This window comes from Alligator mississippiensis, chromosome 15 (genome assembly GCF_030867095.1).
Source record: "Alligator mississippiensis isolate rAllMis1 chromosome 15, rAllMis1, whole genome shotgun sequence".
NCBI classification, from domain to species: Eukaryota; Metazoa; Chordata; order Crocodylia; family Alligatoridae; genus Alligator; species Alligator mississippiensis.
In genome coordinates, this window is record NC_081838.1 from 19261400 (window position 1) to 19281155 (window position 19756).

General features: G+C 56.1%; 2 protein-coding genes across 5 annotated transcripts in view; both read right to left on the reverse strand.

Annotated features, from left to right (window-relative positions):
- Positions 1–4659, reverse strand: CTSK (cathepsin K). Its single transcript, XM_019478999.2, has 8 exons — positions 4498–4659; positions 3217–3343; positions 2696–2818; positions 2441–2596; positions 2099–2317; positions 1418–1583; positions 861–966; positions 1–706 (listed from the first exon to the last, which is right to left on the reverse strand). Exons 2-8 carry the CDS (start codon positions 3340–3342, stop codon positions 607–609), a joined length of 996 nt encoding a protein of 331 aa, XP_019334544.1. The 5' UTR covers position 3343; positions 4498–4659; the 3' UTR covers positions 1–606.
- A 2865-nt stretch (positions 4660–7524) lies between these two features.
- The window catches only part of ARNT (aryl hydrocarbon receptor nuclear translocator), a 38241-nt gene continuing 26009 nt past the window's right edge, over positions 7525–19756 (reverse strand). For 3 of the 4 annotated variants that reach the window (XM_059718759.1, XM_019478980.2, XM_019478982.2), the window contains 10 exons: positions 19471–19545; positions 18724–18875; positions 17182–17292; positions 16341–16422; positions 15540–15663; positions 14847–14946; positions 13930–14080; positions 13162–13321; positions 12204–12352; positions 7525–10605 (listed from right to left, as the gene is read on the reverse strand). In XM_059718759.1, the coding sequence (XP_059574742.1) occupies positions 10516–10605; positions 12204–12352; positions 13162–13321; positions 13930–14080; positions 14847–14946; positions 15540–15663; positions 16341–16422; positions 17182–17292; positions 18724–18875; positions 19471–19545 (1194 nt within the window). In that variant the 3' untranslated portion in view covers positions 7525–10515. Of the gene's footprint in view, positions 10606–12203; positions 12353–13161; positions 13383–13929; positions 14081–14846; positions 14947–15539; positions 15664–16340; positions 16423–17181; positions 17293–18723; positions 18876–19470; positions 19546–19756 lie in introns of those variants that run through there. The other variant, XM_059718760.1, reaches the window with a different exon arrangement.

Below are 19756 nucleotides of genomic sequence, written 5' to 3' on the forward strand. Positions count from 1 at the left end.
CCAGCTTCTCCCCACTGCATTTATTCACAATACAGTCATGTCAGTCTCACACGAACCCGCCACATCGCGGAGGGAGGAATACAGAGGTTGCCCGGGACCACAGGAGACTAGCTCTGCTGCACCCCAGGTCCCACAGGACAGAGCAACAGAAAGTCATCCACAGAAGCTCTCCAGGGTGCAGGCACCCTGCAACCTCTTCCCACTGACTGCCGGGCCCTGGGGAGGCCTCAGAACCTGGGTCCAGCCCTCCGGCTCCACGCGGGTCTCAGAAACAGGCACGGCTGGTGGCTGCGGCTGGCTGCATGCATGGGATGAAAGGTGCTGGCTCCACGGGGCAGATCCAAAGAAGGGGCAGGGAGTCAAACCCCTCTGGGGCCCGAATCTCTGCTCCTGGAGAAATGCTCAGTCTGCCCCTCACCTTCTGGCCCTGCAGACACCGGTCCTTTCACCCTACCTCTCGGGGAGCAGAGAGAGCAGCTTCCCCGGCTGGAGGGGAGGCGCATTCTCATGTTGCTGGAGGCGCAGAGTGGACGGTGAGGATGGGGATGAAGCAGAGCAGAAGCCGGCAACATGAGCACGGGGCCGGGGCCGGGGCCAGCGCAGCATTCACATCTTGGGGAAGCTGGCTAGGTTGGCGATGCCGCAGGCGTTGTCCATGTTTCGGGCCATCAGGACGTAGCCCTTGTTACCCCATTCCTCACTCCAGCTGTGGGACAGGGCAGGCAGAAGTGAGCTCACAGCTTCCCCAACGTGGCAGGGGCAGGGGTCCAGTTTGCACCCATGGATCAAAAGGGCAATGATGGGGTAATAAACTGCCCTTGCCAGGAGCCTGGCTCACCCAGCCTCCCCGCCCACCCGACCTGTTCTTGACGATCCAGTACTTGGCGCCCTTCTGCGTCCCGTAGCCCACGGCCAGCACCGCATGGTTGATGTTCTCGGCATTGCAGCTTTCATCGTAGTACACGCCTGGGGAGGAGGGGGAAGATGGGGGTGTCACTCACTTGGCCTCGTGCACAGCAGCTCTCTGTCCAGCCCCCGACCTACCCAGACCAGGGTCCTGGCACTGCCCCGGGCTTCAAAGGGCAGGAAGCAGAGCAGGAGCAGAGCTGGGACATCCTGTCCCAGCAAGTGCCCACCAGGTGGCTAAGACACGTCTGTGCCAGCTTGGATGCAGCAAGGTTGAGCAGGATACAGCTGTGTTCCCCCTTCCCTCCCATGCCTTGGTTTCCTCATTGTGGGGGTGATGCGACAGGGAAGGCGCCTAGAGATGTGCTGATGCTGTAGGTCCCATGAGCCAGATGGAGCGAGGGCCGGGCACAGAGGGTGACAGCAGTGATGACCCTGGGGCCCTTCCTACCACTGAGCAAACCCAACCCCAAGCGGGAGGAGCTGGGCCCGTCACCCCCGCGGCCCCTACCTCTGCTGTAGAACTGGAAGGAGGGCAGGCTGGCGTCGATGCCCACCGACACGGGCCCCACCCGGGCCACGGCTCGCTTCAGTGCCTTCTCGTTCCCCTCCGGGATCTCCCGGTAGCCTCGGCACTTGGCTGCCTTCCCAGTCGGGTTGTACATGCAGCTCTCGTCCTGTGGGGTGACAGTGGCACTGGTAAGGAGGGGAATTTCAAAGCGTTTCATGGCTTTTTGGGGGGGGGGGCCCCGATAGGAAAAAACCCAATTTTTAGCAGCCAAGGGAAAAAAAAGTTTGGGGAAAAGTTTGGGAGGGAGCCAGCTGCATGCTGATTGGCCAATGCCAGCTCCACCCCCTTCCACCAATTGCATCCTAATTGGCCAATGCAGGCTCCACCCCCCTCCCATCAGCTGCCTCCTGACTGGCCAATGCTAGCTTCGCCTCCTCCCACCACCTGCTGGGAACTGGAAAGTTTGGGAGGAAGCCAGTTGTGTCCCAACTGGCTGGCACTAGCCACTCCCCCTCCCGCCAGCCATGCCACATGCTGTGATTGGCCTGGATTCCTGCAGGGCCCAGGATGTTATGGGGTCAGGGCCTGGGGCCTGAAGCTGCTGGGCCCCAGAGTCTCCCCTGGGCCAGGGGGCACGGCTGGGCCTGGCGCAATCCCCCACGGCTGGAGCCCAGGACCCACCTGTCCCACGTAGGGGTAGGCATCCTCAGAGTCGATGCCGCGGTTCGTGTGCACGTACTCGAAGGCGTTGGTCATGTAGCCGCCACCGCAGCCGTCGTTGTTGGTCACGCAGTCCACCAGGTTCTGGGGGCTCAGCGACAGCAGCTTCCCCATCCGCCGCTTCAGCTGCCCCTCCAGGGCCCCCACCGAGCTGAAGGCCCAGCATGACCCGCACTGACCCTGTCCAGAGCCTGGGGTCAGAGGCGGGGCCAGGGAAGGGGAGGGCCACCCCCATCTCCTCGAGCCGGACTTGAACGGGTGTCAATCCTGGTTGGACACCGCCCCCTCCTGCAGCCCTCATACCTGGTTCTTCACAGGCGTCACATAGCCCTTCTTCCTCCAGTCCACGGCGTCCGGCACCTGCTCCGTCCAGTCGGGCTCATACAGCGTGTCGTTGCTACGGGGCCGGGACAGCGGTACCTTGAGCCCCATCATCTTCTGCACCACCTCCTCGCTGGTCTGGGGAGGGGGAAGGACAGACGGACACATGCACAGACGTCAGCCCGAACAGCCCTGAATCCCGGGGGTCAGAAGGGTGCGAGTTGGGGGGACACCTACCATGTCGCCCAGGTGGTTCATGGCCAGCTCGTAGGTGTGCAGCCCCAGTGAGACCTCCAGGTTGTGGGTGCCAATGTAGCGCAGGTTCTTCTCCCACACCAGGCGCCGCGAGAGCTCGTCCGGCTGCGGGGGTGGCAAGGAGGGCTCAGGCCCAGCCACCCAGGGTCACTGTCTGGGCTGGGAGTCCCCACTGCAGTCCCCAACAGGAGGGGCAGGGCTGGGAGGGATCCTAAATCCCCCCTGCATTGAGCTCCTGGCATCCTCAGCCAGGCTCGCCCAGCCCAGCCTGGCACCGGAGATGACCTAACCTCCCTTGGCACCAATGCCGGCTTGATACCTAGCCCCATCTGCCCCTTATGACCCCCCCTCCCCCCTGCTGGGGTTTTTCCCCTCCAAACCGACCAGCCCCCGGCCCCGCAGCCTGTCCTGGCATCCGCCTCACTGCTCTCCATGGGGCTGCACCACAGAGCCCCCAGCTGGGACCCGCACTCCCATCTCCGTCCCCCTTGCCCCCCCCGTACCTTGCCGTTGTATTGCTTCCTGTGGGTTTTCTTCCATAGCTCCCACTGGGCGTCCAGCGCCGGGTCTGGGTGCAGCAGGGCAGCCGCAGTTGGGAGCAGCAGAGCAAAGAGGCCAACGCACCACATCCTGCCAGGTGCGGGGGGAGCAATGAGACCCTCTAGCTACTACCAAGCATTGGGCCTGCAGGACCCTTGGGTGGGCCACAAGCTCCTGCTAGAGGCTGGGGTGGAGAGGGGATAAGAGCCTCCTACTGCTGTCTGCTAAGGTCTGGGCTGCAGGCAGAGGCCGAGGGGCTGAATTACCCCCCGGCCAAGGGAACAGGTCACTAATGCAACAAGTTTGCCGGGTCTGGGATGGGGGATGAAGGGGCCATGACTCTTGCTTCTTGCTCAACCCAGTGCTGCCGGTTTGCCTATGTGGGGCCTCAGGCAGGCCAGGCCAAGAGGCAGCCACGAATCTTTGAACCTCTGGCGAAGAGCCAGCGGTGACAGACCCCCCTTCCTGCCCCTCCGGGGCCAGCCCCCCCGCCCTGGCCCTGTGCCAGCGGGGGAGGGAGCCGGTGTCACGTGCGCGCAGCAGCTGGTTTGCATTAGGCCCTGCGTGCATGTGGGCTAGGATTTTTGGAGAAGGGCCTGAGCTGCACCCAAGGCAGCTGGGAATCACGGCTGCGGGTGCTCTGTGCTGGCCGGGGCCTCTGCTGACAATTGGGGAAACTGAGGCACAGAGCAGGCAGGGTCACACAGCAAGGCACCAAGGAAGAACCCAGGAATCAGCCCCCCCCCGGTATTGGAGAGAGGCAAAGCCAGCGCCCCTCCATCCTTCCCCCACCCCAGCCAGTGGGATCCCTGCTGGTCTCGGCCAGCCCCAGGGCGCCGGACGCCTGAGCTCTCCACTCGGCAAGGTGCTCACAGTCATCCTGGACAAGGTGCACCTTTGGTCTGTGCCTCAGTTTCCCCTCTGCCCTTCTAGGCTCCTCCAGGCAAGTGCCAACCCTCTCTTCGAGCCCAGAGGACCCCAGGGGCTGCTGTCAGGCTCTGGTAAGCCCGGGTCCCAGGATCTGCAGGATCCCAGCTGCCCCCGCGCTGCCTTGACTAGTGCAGGGGAAGGGTCAAGGTCCCCCATGGCCTGTCAGCCAGGAAAAGGCCACAGGAACCCCAATGTTGTGACCTTTCCTGCTGACCCCTAGGATGCAACTGTGGGCAAAGCCCCCCACACAGGGCAAAGGAACTGGGGGGCAGCCTGATGCCCCACTAGGACCAGGGGGTCCGGGCTGTGCTCACCTGTTGTCAGGGTCCGGTAGTCCTGGGTCGATGCAGAGCAGAGACGGTTCCTGCAGCAGCCGCGGCCGCAGCCTTTTATGTCTCTAGGATGGAGGAAGTCGGCAGTTGCTGGAAAATCTGGGCTGGCGCCCGCGTGGGGGGTGGCTCACATTCACACGTGGCTGGAGGGGGAGGTGTAGGGGGGCTTGGCCCCCAGCCCTGGGGCTCACATGATCCACGGCAGCCTGAGTCACTGCTGCAGGGAGCGGGTCCGGTCCTGGCCCCGGGTGGCTGTCCCGGGCCAGGGGAGAACCCGGGGAGGGGGGGGGGCAGTGTCTGCTGTAGCCTGAGCCCCCCCGCCCTAGCCTGGGGGTATAGATGGAGGGGGCGTACTGGTTGGGACTAGGAAGCATGCAGGCCCAAAGCTCCCAGAGTGTGGCAGGGCTCTTGGCCGCAGCCTGAGCCCCAAGGCTGGTGAGCTAGGGGAGACCTCTGCCCTGGCCCCAGCATCCCCTTCTCTTCCCAGTGTTCATCGGTGGGAACAAAGCCCATGCCATGCTCCTGGGCAGAGCCAGAGCTGCCTGGGCACTAGCGACTGGGCCCAACCCACGGGCCACTCCACACGGGCAGAACGAAGGCTACCCAGTGTGGGCACCGTCGACACGGCCTGGGGCCCTGCTGCCCAGCACGCAAAGGGTCACTGGGACGGATACTCTGACTCCTTGTCTGGGGACAGGGGCTTCCCGCTGACACATGCACCCAGAGCCGGGAACAGCAGCTGGGCACCCACAGGCCGTGGCAGCCTGGGGGGTGGGGGAAGCATCACCCTTCCAGACCACTGTCCTGTAGGGCACCAGGGGGTGCTGGGCCCCTAATGCCCCCACCCAGTATCACGATGGTGCTGCCTCGAGGGTCCTGCTCTGGCTGACAGCTGTCCCAACATGTGCACAGACAGCCCTGGCAGAGACAGCAGCATAGCAATGAGGGGTCTTGCTACCAGGATGCAGCTCAAGGCCAGGCCCTTGCCCTGACTCCCAGGGCCTCCAGCGTGGTGCAATCAGGCCCCGGCTCATAGCAGGCCAGGCTCCCTGGTGCCACAGGCACTCCATCTCTGCCCTGCCCCTAGCATCTGGGGACCTGATTTCTGCCCCCAGCTCTGTACAGCACCTGGCATCCCTAATCTCCACCTCTCCACCTGGACCCCCCCCTCCGCCCCCCCAAAGCAGGACGGGGCTGTTTGTTCCTCAGCCTGGGGCAGGCACGTGCAGTGGCCTGTAAGGAGCCAGGCTGACTCAGCCCCGGGGTTGGGACTCAGCCCTGCTGGAGCTGGAGCCAAGGGGAAGGACCTGCGGGACAGAGCCAGGGGAGCGCGTGAGCAAGTCACGGGGCCCTGACTCCAGGCAGTGTTTACCAGCCAAGCCAAACCCAGGGGCAAGGGGGGCTTCAGGCAGGGCTCTCAGCCTGCTGTCACAGCGCCTGGACCCACAGGAGCTCGTGTGCCTGCTCCTTCCTCTGGGGTAAGTCTACTCCAGGGCAGGATCCAGGTGCCCGTGTGGGTGTCTGCTCCTTGAGCACTGCTACCCCAGGCTACAGGTGGGGAGGGGGAACGGCTACCACCAGTGACATGGCCAAGGCCGATGGACCTTTGCTGCCAGCTGGGTCACGAGCAGCGATGCGATGGGCATGGGGGTGGCACTAGCACAGCCTCAGGCTTGGGCTCTCCCACAAAAGGCCCAGCTCAGGGGACCCAGCTGGGACAGCACCCTGGAGCATCAACTGGAAGAGGCCCAGCTACCGGGCCTCCCCCCACCACCCCTGGCTGCCACCATCCCCACACCCAACACCCTCTGGGGGCGCCTGTTTCTTGCCCTGCTCTCCACATCTCACAGGGGGAATGAAGGGCCAAGCAATGTTCCCTCAGCTGCATTCCCCTCCACGACTCTCCTTCTTCCTCCCATCAAATCCCCACAGCCAGCCTGAGCTCCAAGGCCCTTCTGATGCAGACCCAGGCCACAACTGGACCCACACAACCGGAGGACAATCCCCGCGCCTACACAGCTGGAGAGAATGGGCCAAGTATCTCACGCAGGGGTTGAAATGGGAGCCTCCTGGAGGTGCTTGCTGCTAGGAGCCCCCAGTGGGGAGAACTGCAGCAATACAAGGTCCCTTCAGCAGCTGGGCACATCCTTCTCCCCCTTCCAATCGCTCTGTGGCCCTGACTTCAGTACATTTCAAGGCTGGGCTGCAGCTCAGTTCACAGAACCTCCTAAGAGTCACCCACCTGTCCCAGCCCTTTGGCTTCCCACTGCAAACACTCAGGGACAATCACCCCAAGACCAGGCTGCAAAGGGGCCGGTAACATATGCCGTCTTGGGGACCGGCTGTGTTAGCATCTGGGGCTGGGAGAGGACAGCTTGGAGCCACGTGGGGAGGAGGGTCAAGGTGGAAGCCAGGCTTGCTGCTTGGGACATGGAAAGACTTGGGAGCAACCACAAACCCCAGCCAGGGAAAGCCAAGGGACAAGAGGAGTCCAGTGGGCACCCTGGCAGACCTGCCAGCCAGGGCCACACAAGCCCCTGCCCACCTGTCCGTAAGGTGGTGGTGGCTGCTCCTGCCACTGCTATGGTCCGTCTGCTCCGGGGGTGCCCAAGGCAAGGCAAGGCAAGGCAAGGCAAGGCAAGGCCCCTGTGGCAGCACATCCTGGCTGCTACAGCGTGGGTGAGACCCTCTAGCCACATGTCAAGGCCTCCCCCAGGCCAAGCTCCTGGGGTCCCCACCAGATGGAGGAAAGCCCCTCTCCAAGAACCAGACCCACAGTATCCAGCTGCCTGCCCCATCTGTGCCACCATGGCCTGTGGGTGACAGGGTGGAGGGAAAGCAGACAGAGAACCACACCCTGCCTGGGCTCTCCTTAGCCTGGGGGTGTTACCCCTAGAGATCCACTCCCTTCAGGGTTTCACAGCAGCCTCAGGGCCCTGTGGGCTGGGGCCAGCAGGAGGTGAGCAAGACCACCATCCCCCTCCCAAATGACAAAGACAGCCACACCACTTGGAAAAAAAAATATCTTGGTGTAAAATCTCTGCTACATACAACCCCGCAGCCCCTGCCGGGGCAAGAGGCTTCCAAAACAGCTGTAGCTAAAGCTCCCCCCTCCCCCCTAAGCGAGTTGTACAATAAAATATTCCAGCTCACATTTAAAAAATAAGATTATCAAAACCAGGGGGCCACTCAGCCTTTCCCTAGCTCAGGTGGACGTGCCCATGGGGCTCGCCTGCGCTCCTCCTGTTTGAACGGGGCTCTTCTTACTGCTGCTAGCTGGCATTTCACTCGCCAGACACAAGATAAACCCTTGTCCAGGCTGGTTCAGACAAAGTGATCCTGGCCCAAGCAGGCGGCTGGACCAGATGGGCCCTCCCCGGAGACCTGCCCGCCAGGGCTGTGAGCCTAGGGACTCGATATGCAGGTCTTAAAGGGCCTATCATGTCCTAACAGCACCAAGGACTGAGCTCCGCTCTCCCCAGCTGCCAGCACCCTCCTGGCCTCATCCTGCATCCATCAGGCAGCGGGAAATGCAGGATCAAAACGCCATCTTGGTGCTTCCTAACATGGCACCTGAATGTGCACAGGCGTAAAGAGGCCTGGGTGTGTTAATGCTGCTCGATGAGCCTGGCCAGGTAATTTCACTGGGGGGGCTGAGACTGCTGCTGGGCACCCAGCTATTCCACCGCCACCAGCTAATAGCCAGTGATGGGGCTCTTTGGCAGGAGCTCTGTTTGGGGGACTCTGGGGCCTGAGCTGAAAGAGCAGCTCCCCAGGGCAAGACCCAGGGTTCTTCCTTATAGCTCCACTGAGCTGCTAGCACCTGCTTGGTACCAAGCAAGCCTCCTGCCCCTGGGTGGAGCGATGAAGCTACAGCCTCAGCCTGATGCTCGCCATATACTACAGAGAGGCCAAGTTCTACTTTAGCCCCTCGTTACAAGATGCACATACAGTATATGACGGCTGGGGGAGCAACACTGGTCCATTCTTAATGGCTGTGGAGAGGAAGAGCGCTGTCTGCCAGTCCGGGCTTCCCAGGCTAGTTTCCCTTGTCTTTGTTTGGTAAAGTGAAGACACGGATGCAGCTGCTGGGCTCAGTTGCACGCTCCCTGCCAGCTGGTTCACATGTGCCTGGGATCCAGATCTGTAGGACACTTGATGCATAGGGGACTTGCTCTCAGCCTGAGAAAGCACTGGCCCAGCAGGCCCAAGACCTTTGGAGAAGGTATTTGGAAAGCCAGCTGGAGAGAAGAGCCATGTGTTATTATTGCTGTTGGCAACCCTGATAATCAACCCAGCATGGAGCAGATGCAGGAGACGGGGGGGGGGGGGGGGGGGAGAAGAGGAGATGTTTTGCAAAGCTCCCCAATGCTGAAGCGATCTTCTGAAAACAGCACTGAGGATGATGGGAAAGCAGGGCTGGAAGGGACCTTACAAGGTCACATCTAGTCCAGGCCCCTGCTCAAGGCAGGACTAACCTTGACTCAACCATCCCAGCCAAGCATCTGTCCAACCTGCTCAAGAGCTCCCAAGGATGGAGACTCCACCACCTCTCCAGGTGCCCATTCCAATGCTTGACCACCCTCATAGCCAGAATCTCCTGTTAGTCTCCAACCTCTGTCTCCAGGATCCGCCCCCACCTTCAATTTCTCAGGACCTTTGCAAAGCATTGTCCCGTGCTGTTAGCTTCTGAACCGTTGTCTGAGTGAAAGCATGAGAAGGCAGAGCTTAAATCCTGATGCTGGAGAGCCATCAGCGCTCTGGAAATACCCAGAGACCCACATGAAAAACCTGAGCATCTGGCTCTGATGCTTCCAGACCCAGGGGGTGCCTGCCCGAGAGTCTACAGGAGTCACAGAGAAAGGGCCCGGCACTTCTTGTTTTTATCCCCCTCAGGGAAGATGCCAACAAACTGGAAACACAAGGCTTAAACTATTTCAGCAAATGCTCTCGCTTTTGTTAGTCTCCATCTCATAGGCCAAGGATGAGATTGTGGTAAGGCAGGAAGGATTTCTTTAAAGGGATCCCTGAAGGCAAGAATGAAACACCTTGGGGGATGTGAACACCAGCCCCTGGCTATTTTTACCTGGATCCTTGATCCATACGCTTGTGATTTGGTTTACCAAAGAGAAGGGAGGGAAGGAGATGCAGACAGCTTAACCTGCATGGAAAGGCATGGGGATTTTTTTCCCCTTGATGGACTTCCAGAGAACCTGTTTAAACACTGGTTTAGGGCAGTGCTGACACCTTCAGCTGTGGCCTGACTCACTTACCCCTGACCCCCAAAAGCTACGTTATGGCTCATCATTATCCCATGTGTACATGAATGAAAGTCCCCCACACGTTTATAGGTTGTGCTAAGAGACTCACAAGAATTGCACAGATTACGGACGAGGTTGGGTTGAAAAGCAGCTGTGCTGCCGTGTGCATGGAGGTCTAACGGAGCACCACTCCCATGAGCTAGGGAGCTGGTAACGAGCTTGCTCCCGACTTCCTGAAGAGATGGCAAAGAAGGAGTCCCTTCATTGGGCAACGTGTAGACCTCACGCGACAGGCTGGAGATGAGGAGGATTCCTACCCCCCGGCGTCAATCAGGGCAGGGGAGGAGAGGGAGTGGAATCCTTCTGCTGAAGTCTAAAAACAGCTCCGATACACAGCTTAAAAAAAGGACTGAAGAAAAGATGTGTAAGCTCTGTGCTGAGGGCACCCTGCTGCCCAAGCCAGGAGCGTTACCAGAACTTCCCCACAGGGGGGCACTCCAGTCCTGAAGTCTTCTGGTGACCAGTACCACTGGTGCTCACGGCACCCCAGAGGCATGGCTGCCTCCTCCACGGCAAGTCATCCATTTGGGACTCTCGGGGGCATGTTCCCGGCCGCCGGGAGGAAGGAAGTGTTTCCAAAGTTTAGCAGTCTTGGAAGAAAGCTGTAGGTGCTTTTCCTTTACACGGAAATACTTGAGAGAGAACTGTATGGTGGCTGCTGTCCTTACTTACAACAGTTTTATTCCGAGAAGGAGGGGAACATGTTTAACTCAGGGAATTCTTCATTGTTGTAGTTGCTTCCCTGGTCTCCCAGCATGGACAGCATGTCCTGGAAAGACAAAAGACGCCGTTAGTTTTGGATCTGGGCAGCTGCTGCATCTTGGAATCTCAGGCAGGGGTGAGGAACCTCTTCCTTTAGTTGTGTGGAAGAGGGCATCTGTAAAAACACCACAGCAAGAGACTGCTACAGATGCTTCCAACTGCACCCCACAGCTAACAGAGCTGTGTCCCCTGGACTATTAGCAGGAAGAGGTTGCTACAGACAAGCAAAAAGAAGTCCAGTAGTAGGGCTGTGCGAAATGGCTGTTTCAATTCAGTTTCCGCTGTTTCGGAAACAGCTGTTTGTTTTGGATCACTGCCCTGTTTCATTTCAGCAGAATCCGTTTCGAACAGGCTGCAAGGGAAGCTTTGCAAAGCTCTACCCAGCTGGGCAGTGTTTGGGGCCAGGGACTGCAGGGCCCCAGCAGGGAGCAGGACGCAGCCCATGGGTGGCTCATCTGGGAGAGGGCCACTGCCCTCTGTGCAGGTGAGGAGACCCCTATCACGCTAGGTTGCAGGGCAGAGAAGTTCCATGCTGGGGTCTCTTCCCCGCCGCTGCCCGCCCTTCACAGCCCTGGCCAGGCAGCACGGCAGGGACCAGCACTGCTCTGTCACACGACTTGGCTCTGCAGGGACCAGAGATCCGTGCCGGGGGTCTCCTCACTACCGCTGCCCAACCCATGCAGCCCTGGGTTGCCGGGGCAGTGCAGGGAGGATAGCAGCGGCGAGGAGACCCCAGGCACAGATCTCTGCTCCCTGCGAAGCCAAGTCGTGCGGCAGGGCAGCAACATATAGCTGTTTCCCTGCAAGGCCGGCTGCGAAACTCCAAAATGTTCTGTAACATTTTGGAAGCCTCATTTCAGAGATGTTTCTGAGCCTTCTGTTTCAATCCGGACTTGGTGTTTCAGACACCAAAATAGCCTGAAATACTTCCAAAATGAAACGGCTGCCAAAATTTTGCACAGCCCTATCCAGCAGCAAATGCCCTGTTGGGTGCAAGTCGATAAGGCTTACAGAGCAGTCTGGAAGAAGGGTTAACAGTTAATGGATCACATCTCTCATCAAAGCAGGTGGCAGGAAGCTGGAGCGCGGGGAGAGTCTCTAAAGGGCAGAGGGGAGATGGAGCTGAGTAGAGCTATTCTGTTTTTTTATTTAAAAAACAAAATCCTGCCACAGATCTCATCGTGCCACAATGCACCCGGTTGCATCCTGGAGAGTCCAGGATCAGCAAGTTTGGCTTCCTGCATTTCTGCAGCTAGGAGCCATGATCAGCTACCTGGAGCTCTCAGACAGGGGAGCACAGGGTGCCCCATCAGCTGATGTGTGCTCCTAGCCTCTGGAGCACGCAGGTGTCTAGAAGGAACTGGGAGCACTGGCCACACATCCCATGCGTGGTAAGAACCAGCCGTAACTTATTATGCATGTTGCATGCAACAGCTTTGTGACTTATTCCTAGTTTTACCATTCATTGATTAAATGTGGGGCCAAGTCACTCCTTAAGAAGTGATGAACCAGTGAATCATGCCTTAAATGCAAAATCTGCCAGGGCCCCAAAGCTCGCTCACCCGCCTGAACTCATGGCCCTGCTTGCCACAGGTGCCCTCTTACCGGGAAGACCTCCGACTGGGTGGGTGGTTGCTGCACATGTTGCTCTCCTGATGCCGGCCCGTGGTGCTGTCCCTGCCACTGAGGCCACATGCCCACTCCTTCTGCCGTCCGTGCCTGAAACGGGGCTGGCGTCTGCCCAGTCTCAGTGGCTGTTTGACAGGGAACAGATGAATAAGTTATAAGCGTGAGATTCTCTGACCACAGGGAGCGATGGCTGCTGGTCCCAAGGGCCATCAAGGGGTCGGCAAAGGCAAGATTTGGAAGCTGGATGTTACTAACGCTTTATGCTCCCAGCCAACTAGACTAGTACCGTAATTTCCTGCATACCACAACCCCCCACAGTAAGACATGCACCTCATTTCTGGAAAGCAGAATCTAGTCATTGCCAAGAGCCAATTGCAGGCAGCAACTGGCTCACCCTCAGCCACCTCACTGGTTACTTCAGGGCAAAAGCTCTGGAATTATTAACCCACTCAGCTGCTGCCATATTAGGCTACTCAGCCAAAAGCTACATGGCAGAGGCTGCAAGAGGGCTGAAAAACTGGATTCTTCCCCAATTGCTTGCCAGCCCAGAGAGAAGCAGAAGCCATTATACCAGTGCCTCCATGCTTCTGTTCCAGCCGTAAACATTAGCTTCCCTATCAATTTTGGAGGACTGAACTTTTGGGAGAGGAAAGGTGAGTGTAGTATGCAAAGAACTGAAGTAATAGGGGGGCCATCCCATTGTCAGCCACTTAACCGTGAGGGCAATTAGAGCATAGAATTAACAGCCCCACATAGTAAGGGTTTGTTGTGGGAGACGAGACTACCCAGGATGGGTTTCTGGAGAAGTCATCACGATGGCAAGTGTTGTGGGTTTCCAAAGGTGCCTTTCAACCCCCACCCACCCTGGGCTCTTTAGGGCTTCTGGTTCAAGACTCTATTCCCCAGGTCCTCGCAGAAAAGAACTAGCACTTACTGAAGCCCGTGCCACGGCTGGTGAGGTTGGGATATGCAGCACCACCAGGTGAGGCTGTGGAGCCCGGTGTGGACATGGGACTGAAGGAGGAGGGGGTACCTTGGAAGGTGCCCATCCCAAATGAGGGAGAACGGGTCTTCACGGCCTGGGACGCCACTTGCTGCAGGGACACGGAAGGGAACACGGTTATGTTCTGCTCCTCATCATCATGTGGTCCAGCACTGGAGACAGAGATCCTTCATCAACCAAGGAGATGGAGTATAACCAGGGCAAGCTGCCCCACCACTGCTGGTCTGCCTTTCAATGCACCTAGAAGGCCCTCAGGGGATGAGAGCTCTTTAGGGGAAAATGCAACAGAGGGCCTCATTCTGACTGATAGAGCAAGAAGTTACACAGGAGACGGAAGCATTCAAGTCCGGGACTCACTCACCTGCAGGCCAAGACTAAGGTGGTGACAGTAGTATTCAGCATGGAGGATTAACACCCTGTTTTCCCCGAGAACAGGCCCCAGTCCTACATCTCACCCCCACAGATTTTGGGGCTTCAATGCTCAGGGCTTGACAATCTCATTTCAGGCCAGGTTCACTGGTGCTGCTGGACCTGCCTCAGCCACATGATCCCTACAGAATTCCTCCCGCCCTCTTGGTTATTTCAAAGGAATGACTGTATTAAGAACATTTCCCAAAAGAGCCACTTACATGGTGATAGCATGTGCATGAGTCCCTGCCACCGGTAGAAGGCCCATGGCAGACATCTAAGAGCTATTACCTGTGCTGAGAATGAGGGCCGTGTCCCAGCCGGCCAGTTGGTTCCGCTGACCTGAGTGGGGTTGGAGTGACGAGAAATCTGGGCTAAGATTCGTCCGGTGGAGGCAGATTGCTGCTGGATAATATTTACAGGTGGTACCATGCTACTGCCCCTAGAGTGGAGGACAGCAAGTGTTAAGTTACCTGGATTTAAGCAGTAATTAAACAGTGCATCACAGAAACAGATTTGCCAAGATTAATTTTCTTTACTGACCATCTACAAACTTTTTACTGACAGCCAAACGTTTTTCTACTGACACTTATTTTACATAATGTAACTATAACCCTTTGGTCAAGCCATTGACAGGGGTCGGGTTCAAAGTTAGAGGTTAAACACCAACCATAGTAAAAAATATTTTGGCTGTCAGTAAAAAGTCTGCAGATTGCGAGTAAAAAAAACCTTGTTTCTTGGGTTATCAGCCCTGCTCGACTGCAGCAATGGTTTACACCCCAACTTGCACCCCGCATCACTGCATTCATTTTTGGGCTAGTACCTAGATACAGCTGATGGGCAAGCTGAAGTAAAGCAAATGAAAAGTGACGCTGGTCTTGGAAGACCAAGTGTCTTATGGTGTACATAACCCTCCCACATGGGTATGTTCCAAGACCTGCACATATAGGCTGCAGATGCTCTCTTCTGTTGGGCTGCCCAGAGACGAGCTGAGTCAGAACTGGTGCACTTCAGTGGCCCGTTTCCCACACCAGCTGTTCAAAGCTAATGCTTCCTGGATGGTGATTACAGTCCGATTGCTTTAGATCAGTTAATACCCCCCAGTAGCACCGCTGGTGCTTTCCTTTTTTTGGAGAGTCCACAGACAAAGTTCAAACAGAGGTAAAATTCACAGCTACCCCACTCCCCAGCCAGTGCCCTAGCTTCACCTGAAGTTCTCCGCGGGCCGGGTAGGGGTGAAAGTATTTCCCTGAGGAAAGAGCGGCTGATTGGTAGGCACAGTGTTGGCAGGAATGGCTTTGCTCTGATCTGAGAAAGAAGCAAACACAGGTTAGAGCCTGGAAGGCAATGATGCCCGTGGGAGGGAACAAGAATCCCTGAGCTCTTCCCATCCAATCTGATGATCTGCCCTGGCTTGCTACAAGCTCATCTGTCACTTAGCCACACTATTATCCAGGCGCCAGACGGTTTTGTAACAGCTTGTTTAATTCGATTTCCTCTCAATTGTCTAATCAAACTTTGCATAATATCCTTTGAGTGTGGGAGGTTTGCTGAGATCTGATCTCAAAGTATAGGAAAACAGACAAGCACTCAGCTGTGAAGAGGCAGAAGTGGGGGGTTACACCAGAGGTTCCAGACCTGGGGCACTTGGTTCTGAGTGTAGGGCAAATGGTGGTTGTCCACCCCTCCCCACCCAAAGAAGCGTGACCAGGATCCCAGCTGCAGACAGGAAGGCACTGGGGGGGTCATGGTCAGGGCAACAGTCTGGGGCAAAAGGTTATGGGTGGATAAACAGGTGTGCAGGTGCCTACTAGAGAATGTCCCTATGAATGGGACAAGTGGCAATACTGATTTGAGATCAAAGTCACCCCCACCCCATCACCATATGCAGCTCCCCCTACCTGTACTGATGCTGGGGTAGATTTCACTGAACCTTGGGTCGCGCTCCTGAGGAAACAGGGTCTCTGCTTTCTCCAGGGGCTTGCTGTGTTCAGGGCCGGCCGCCGTGACTGGCTGAACAGAGACCTGAAGACACAAACATGGGTAACTAGCGGTCAAAGGCAGGGATACCTCCCCAAGGACACAAAGGAAGCCTGCTAACAGCATATCATCTATGGCAGCAGAGCTCAACTCTTTGGCCCAAAGGGCCACAGAACTGGCACAGGTCTGGTCCATGACTAGATCAGGTCCTGGAATCACCCTGTCCCCCATGGGATTGGTCCCCAGGGGCTTGGCACCACCTCTGTGTGCAGGGATTTGGTCCCAATGCTGCCACCTCCCAGCCCCCTGTGCACTGGGATTGGGCCATGGCATCCTCATGGTGCTGCTTCTGCCCAGCCTCTGCCCAGCACCGACTGCTACCTGATCCAGCACAATTTAGCAGTGGTGCAGAGGGGGAAGAGATGGTACCAATGCTCTCCAGCTGCTAAATGTTGGACCCATGGGGAGCTCTGTGGGCTGGATAACATGGAGCCATGGGCTGGATCTGGCCTGTGGGCTGGGGGTTAAGCACCCCTGATCAACAAGAAAGAGCTGAGGGGCTCAAAGCCTGGACCCTCATGTGTACCACACCCAGGCACTGCCTTCCATGCAGGAGCCTTCTAGGTCACTCTCACAAGGGCCAGTTTTTGGGCTAGGATCGATCACGCCATCCAGGACATCAAAAACACTGCTGGAAGCCTTCCCGCTCCCTGCCAAGTTACCTGCGAGTGCTCGTACCCAGACAGGCTCTCTCTTCCTGGAACCGCTTCCAGCTCTGCCTGCTGCTGTGGCGGCTGCTGCTGTCTAAAATAGAAGCAACTGTGAGAAGACAACAGTGCTTGGCTAAATGTAACCACAGTGCTGGGCCTGGACCCAGTGGATGTCAAGGGGAGAAGCCTCTCTGAATGCTGTAGCATAGCAGTGCCTGGCAAGCCTGCAGGTCAGAGGACATGGCCCCTTGGGGTTCCCTACCGGTCTGGAAATTTGGTGCTGGGGCTCTGGGAATTGAGACAAGGTTTCCACCAAATTTCTGAAGCCACAGAAAGCCCTGTGGGCTGCATGACAAGGCTCTGGGGCTGGATCTTGGTCACTCTTGCTATAGCAGGACCCAGGCCCATGTTCCCAGAGACAGTGCTGATGGTCACTGCAAAAATAGCCAAAGGCTGCTTGCCAGTGCCTTGCAAGTGGCACAGGCAGACCCCAAAAGGCAGCTCCTAGTGACAAGAACAGTTTACAGCTCTCCTTGCCTGCCAGCCAACACCCTTACAAGCTTGTGTGGCTGCCTGAACTACAACCGGGCAGATACTCCCTGCTTCTGCTCAGTTAAAATTTAATTGCCAGTTGCAGAATTAGCCCTGCTGCTTAAACAGACCAGCAGACTACCAAAGCAGCAGACACAAGGGTTGTGTGTTTAATGAGGCATTAGCTAGGAAGGATTGATTACAGCTCTGGGGAAAGCGAGTGTAAGGACACCTGACAGGGCTTATACAAACAAGGAGGCCAGGAGAAGAGGAGATAACCCACATAAGAGAAGACTCAAAAAGCATTGCATTCTCCTCTGACCTTGATGCCAGCTGCGCTGCACCCATCTCCAGGGGAAGGCTGGCACTCTGCCCCAGCTGCGGCCTTGGCATGGCGTTGGACAGGGCAGGCCGTGACTCCTGGCTCGAGTTCCTTTGAGGAAAGAAGGATACAAGCAGAGTTCAGAGCTGGTCACTGCATGGAGAAGCTGGCTGGGTTTCATCCACAGCAGGATGTATTGTAGTGGCAAGCCCAGAGTCAATGGAAAGATCCCTCCTATTTCAAAGTCCTTTGGGTCAGATGTTGAGCACAATAAGAGCCATGAGCCAAAGGTGATGACAGCCCCTGCATGGTACCCTTAAGAGCTGTTCTTCAGCAGGACAGGCTAGAAGCCTTGCCAGTCTAATACAGGTCTCAAAACCACAAGCAGCTCCATGCTGATACCTAAAAAAAAAAATCTGAGACTCTCCATTCAACTCAGCAGATACATCACAAGCGCTAGGGGCTTCTAACTGCAGAGAGATGTTCACATTAAATCCCTGGTAAGCACCTCTGGGTTCTGCTTCTGATGAGCTGAAGACAGTATAATGGCCAGTACCTCAAATTAACCAGTTTCTCTCCACATAGCAGGAAACCCTGCCCCCTGTGTTCCCTCACCAAGGCTTTTAAAGGCAACTCCTTTTGCGCCACGGATAGTTCTCAGTCTCAGAGAAATAAGACCCATTTAGCCGTGTACAGTTCACAGGCTGTAAAAGTGTAGCTCCTCCAGCCTGTGAACTGTACACAGACCCTCCAGGCGTCTGTTAAAAGATGACTATGATCAATCAAAAGAATGTGAATACCTGTACTTATAAATTCTGAAGGGTCCACACTTCCGTTCAAAAATTTTCTGGGATCCGCAAATGAAAAAAGGTTGAAAACCACTGCTCTAGGAAAACAAAGGGAAGCCCCAGCAGGAATCAAGGCAATATTGCTCATGCATCTCCTGATAGCAAGTAGGTAGGGCAAGTTGCTGCCTGTATCTTGCAACTGTGAAAGACTCAGAAGGGAACTGGACATCCAGCCTTGACTCTGTTCACGGTCTGGATGGGCAGGCATCCTTTATGGCTAATATTAGCCATGTAACTATGAGATGCATTTGCTCAGCAGCATTTCCCTTCCACAGCTCAAATGCGGCACCTCTAATGAGCCACTTCCAAGGAGAGACAGCATCCTTGACTTCTCCCAAGGAGAATCAGTTGCGATAGCAAAAAGGGAACAGGCAAGGTGGGGCAGACAAGCAATCTTATTGCAGCGTCACAATGGGGGAGATGTCTCCAAGTTCTGGGGCAAGCTGTTGCAGGGAGATGGCAATATTTACTCTCTAGCACCAGCTGATCCATTTTAAAACAGCTGTTTGAGAATATCTGGGCAAGATCTGGTCAAAGGAACAGAGTGAACTGTGCGATTAGTGACTTCTAGGGTCTAAACCAAGCAGAAGACTGGTATGGATCCCGAGAGATCAGGTTCTCTGCCTGGGAGACACAGGATCCAACATGATGCCTGTGGTATAACTCAAAGCGCTCATGGGCTGTGCGTACGTACTTCACATTGGTGTTGGTGCAAATGATGTACTCGATCTCATCTGAGTAGGGGTTCTGGAAGGTGAAGGAGCTGGTTCGCATCCAGAGCCACTCGCGGTTTTTGGAACGGAAGCGGAACATGACTGACAGCACCTGGCCCTTTAACTTCACCACCTAGAAAAAGCAAGGCTATTGCTAGCACCAGATAATGGATATATGGAGCAATCTCGAGTATAAGCATGAAGGCATCCAACCCCACCAGCAGCTAACCGGGGTGCCCTGTGACTTTAGGTCATGCTACTGCATTACACCTTCCAGATATATTCCAGCTACTCCATTCATCTGTTCCTCTAATGCAGCTTAGGATGCTATAGGAGCAGACATACCACTTCCTTTACACCCTCAGTGACACGTCTTTGCGATAACAGGATGCACTAAAATTTTAGCTATTCTCAAAAGCACTTGCTCAATTAGCTATGCTCAAATGAACAAGGAGGTACTACTTCTCATGGTGATCAAGAGGGAAGGAGTGGACTTGCTTGCCTCTCCATAAATTTGAAGAACAGCCATCTATTTGACAACATGTCACTCAGTAGTGGAGTGATATAAAAGTTAAACTCTATTCACTTCTTGTGCTGATAAGAATCAGAGCTGCCTTCCCTACCCTCCCACCATTGCAAGGCTGATGGCTAACAGAAATAGCCACCCACGCTGCAGGCTTGCCACAAACCCACAAGTAGAGGAGAGGAGCAGAGCAAAAGCTAAACACCTGCTGGAAACTGTCCCGCAAGAGCTGCTGGTCTTCCGGGTGGCAGAAATCTATGATGTCCTTCCCCAGAAGTTCCTAGTTCAAAAGAGGAGAGAAAATGAATTCAAAGAAATCTTTATTTGGCAAGATGATTCCCTGGGCTCCTACCTACTCTGGGCAGGGTAGTACAGCTAAAGACGCTTCTCTTCCCTACACTATGCCCAAAGATAAGAGCTTATTTCAGCAACAGCACAATGGAATAGAGGTTTTCAGCCTTAGTAGACTTACGGTCCCCCCTTGGAAAATG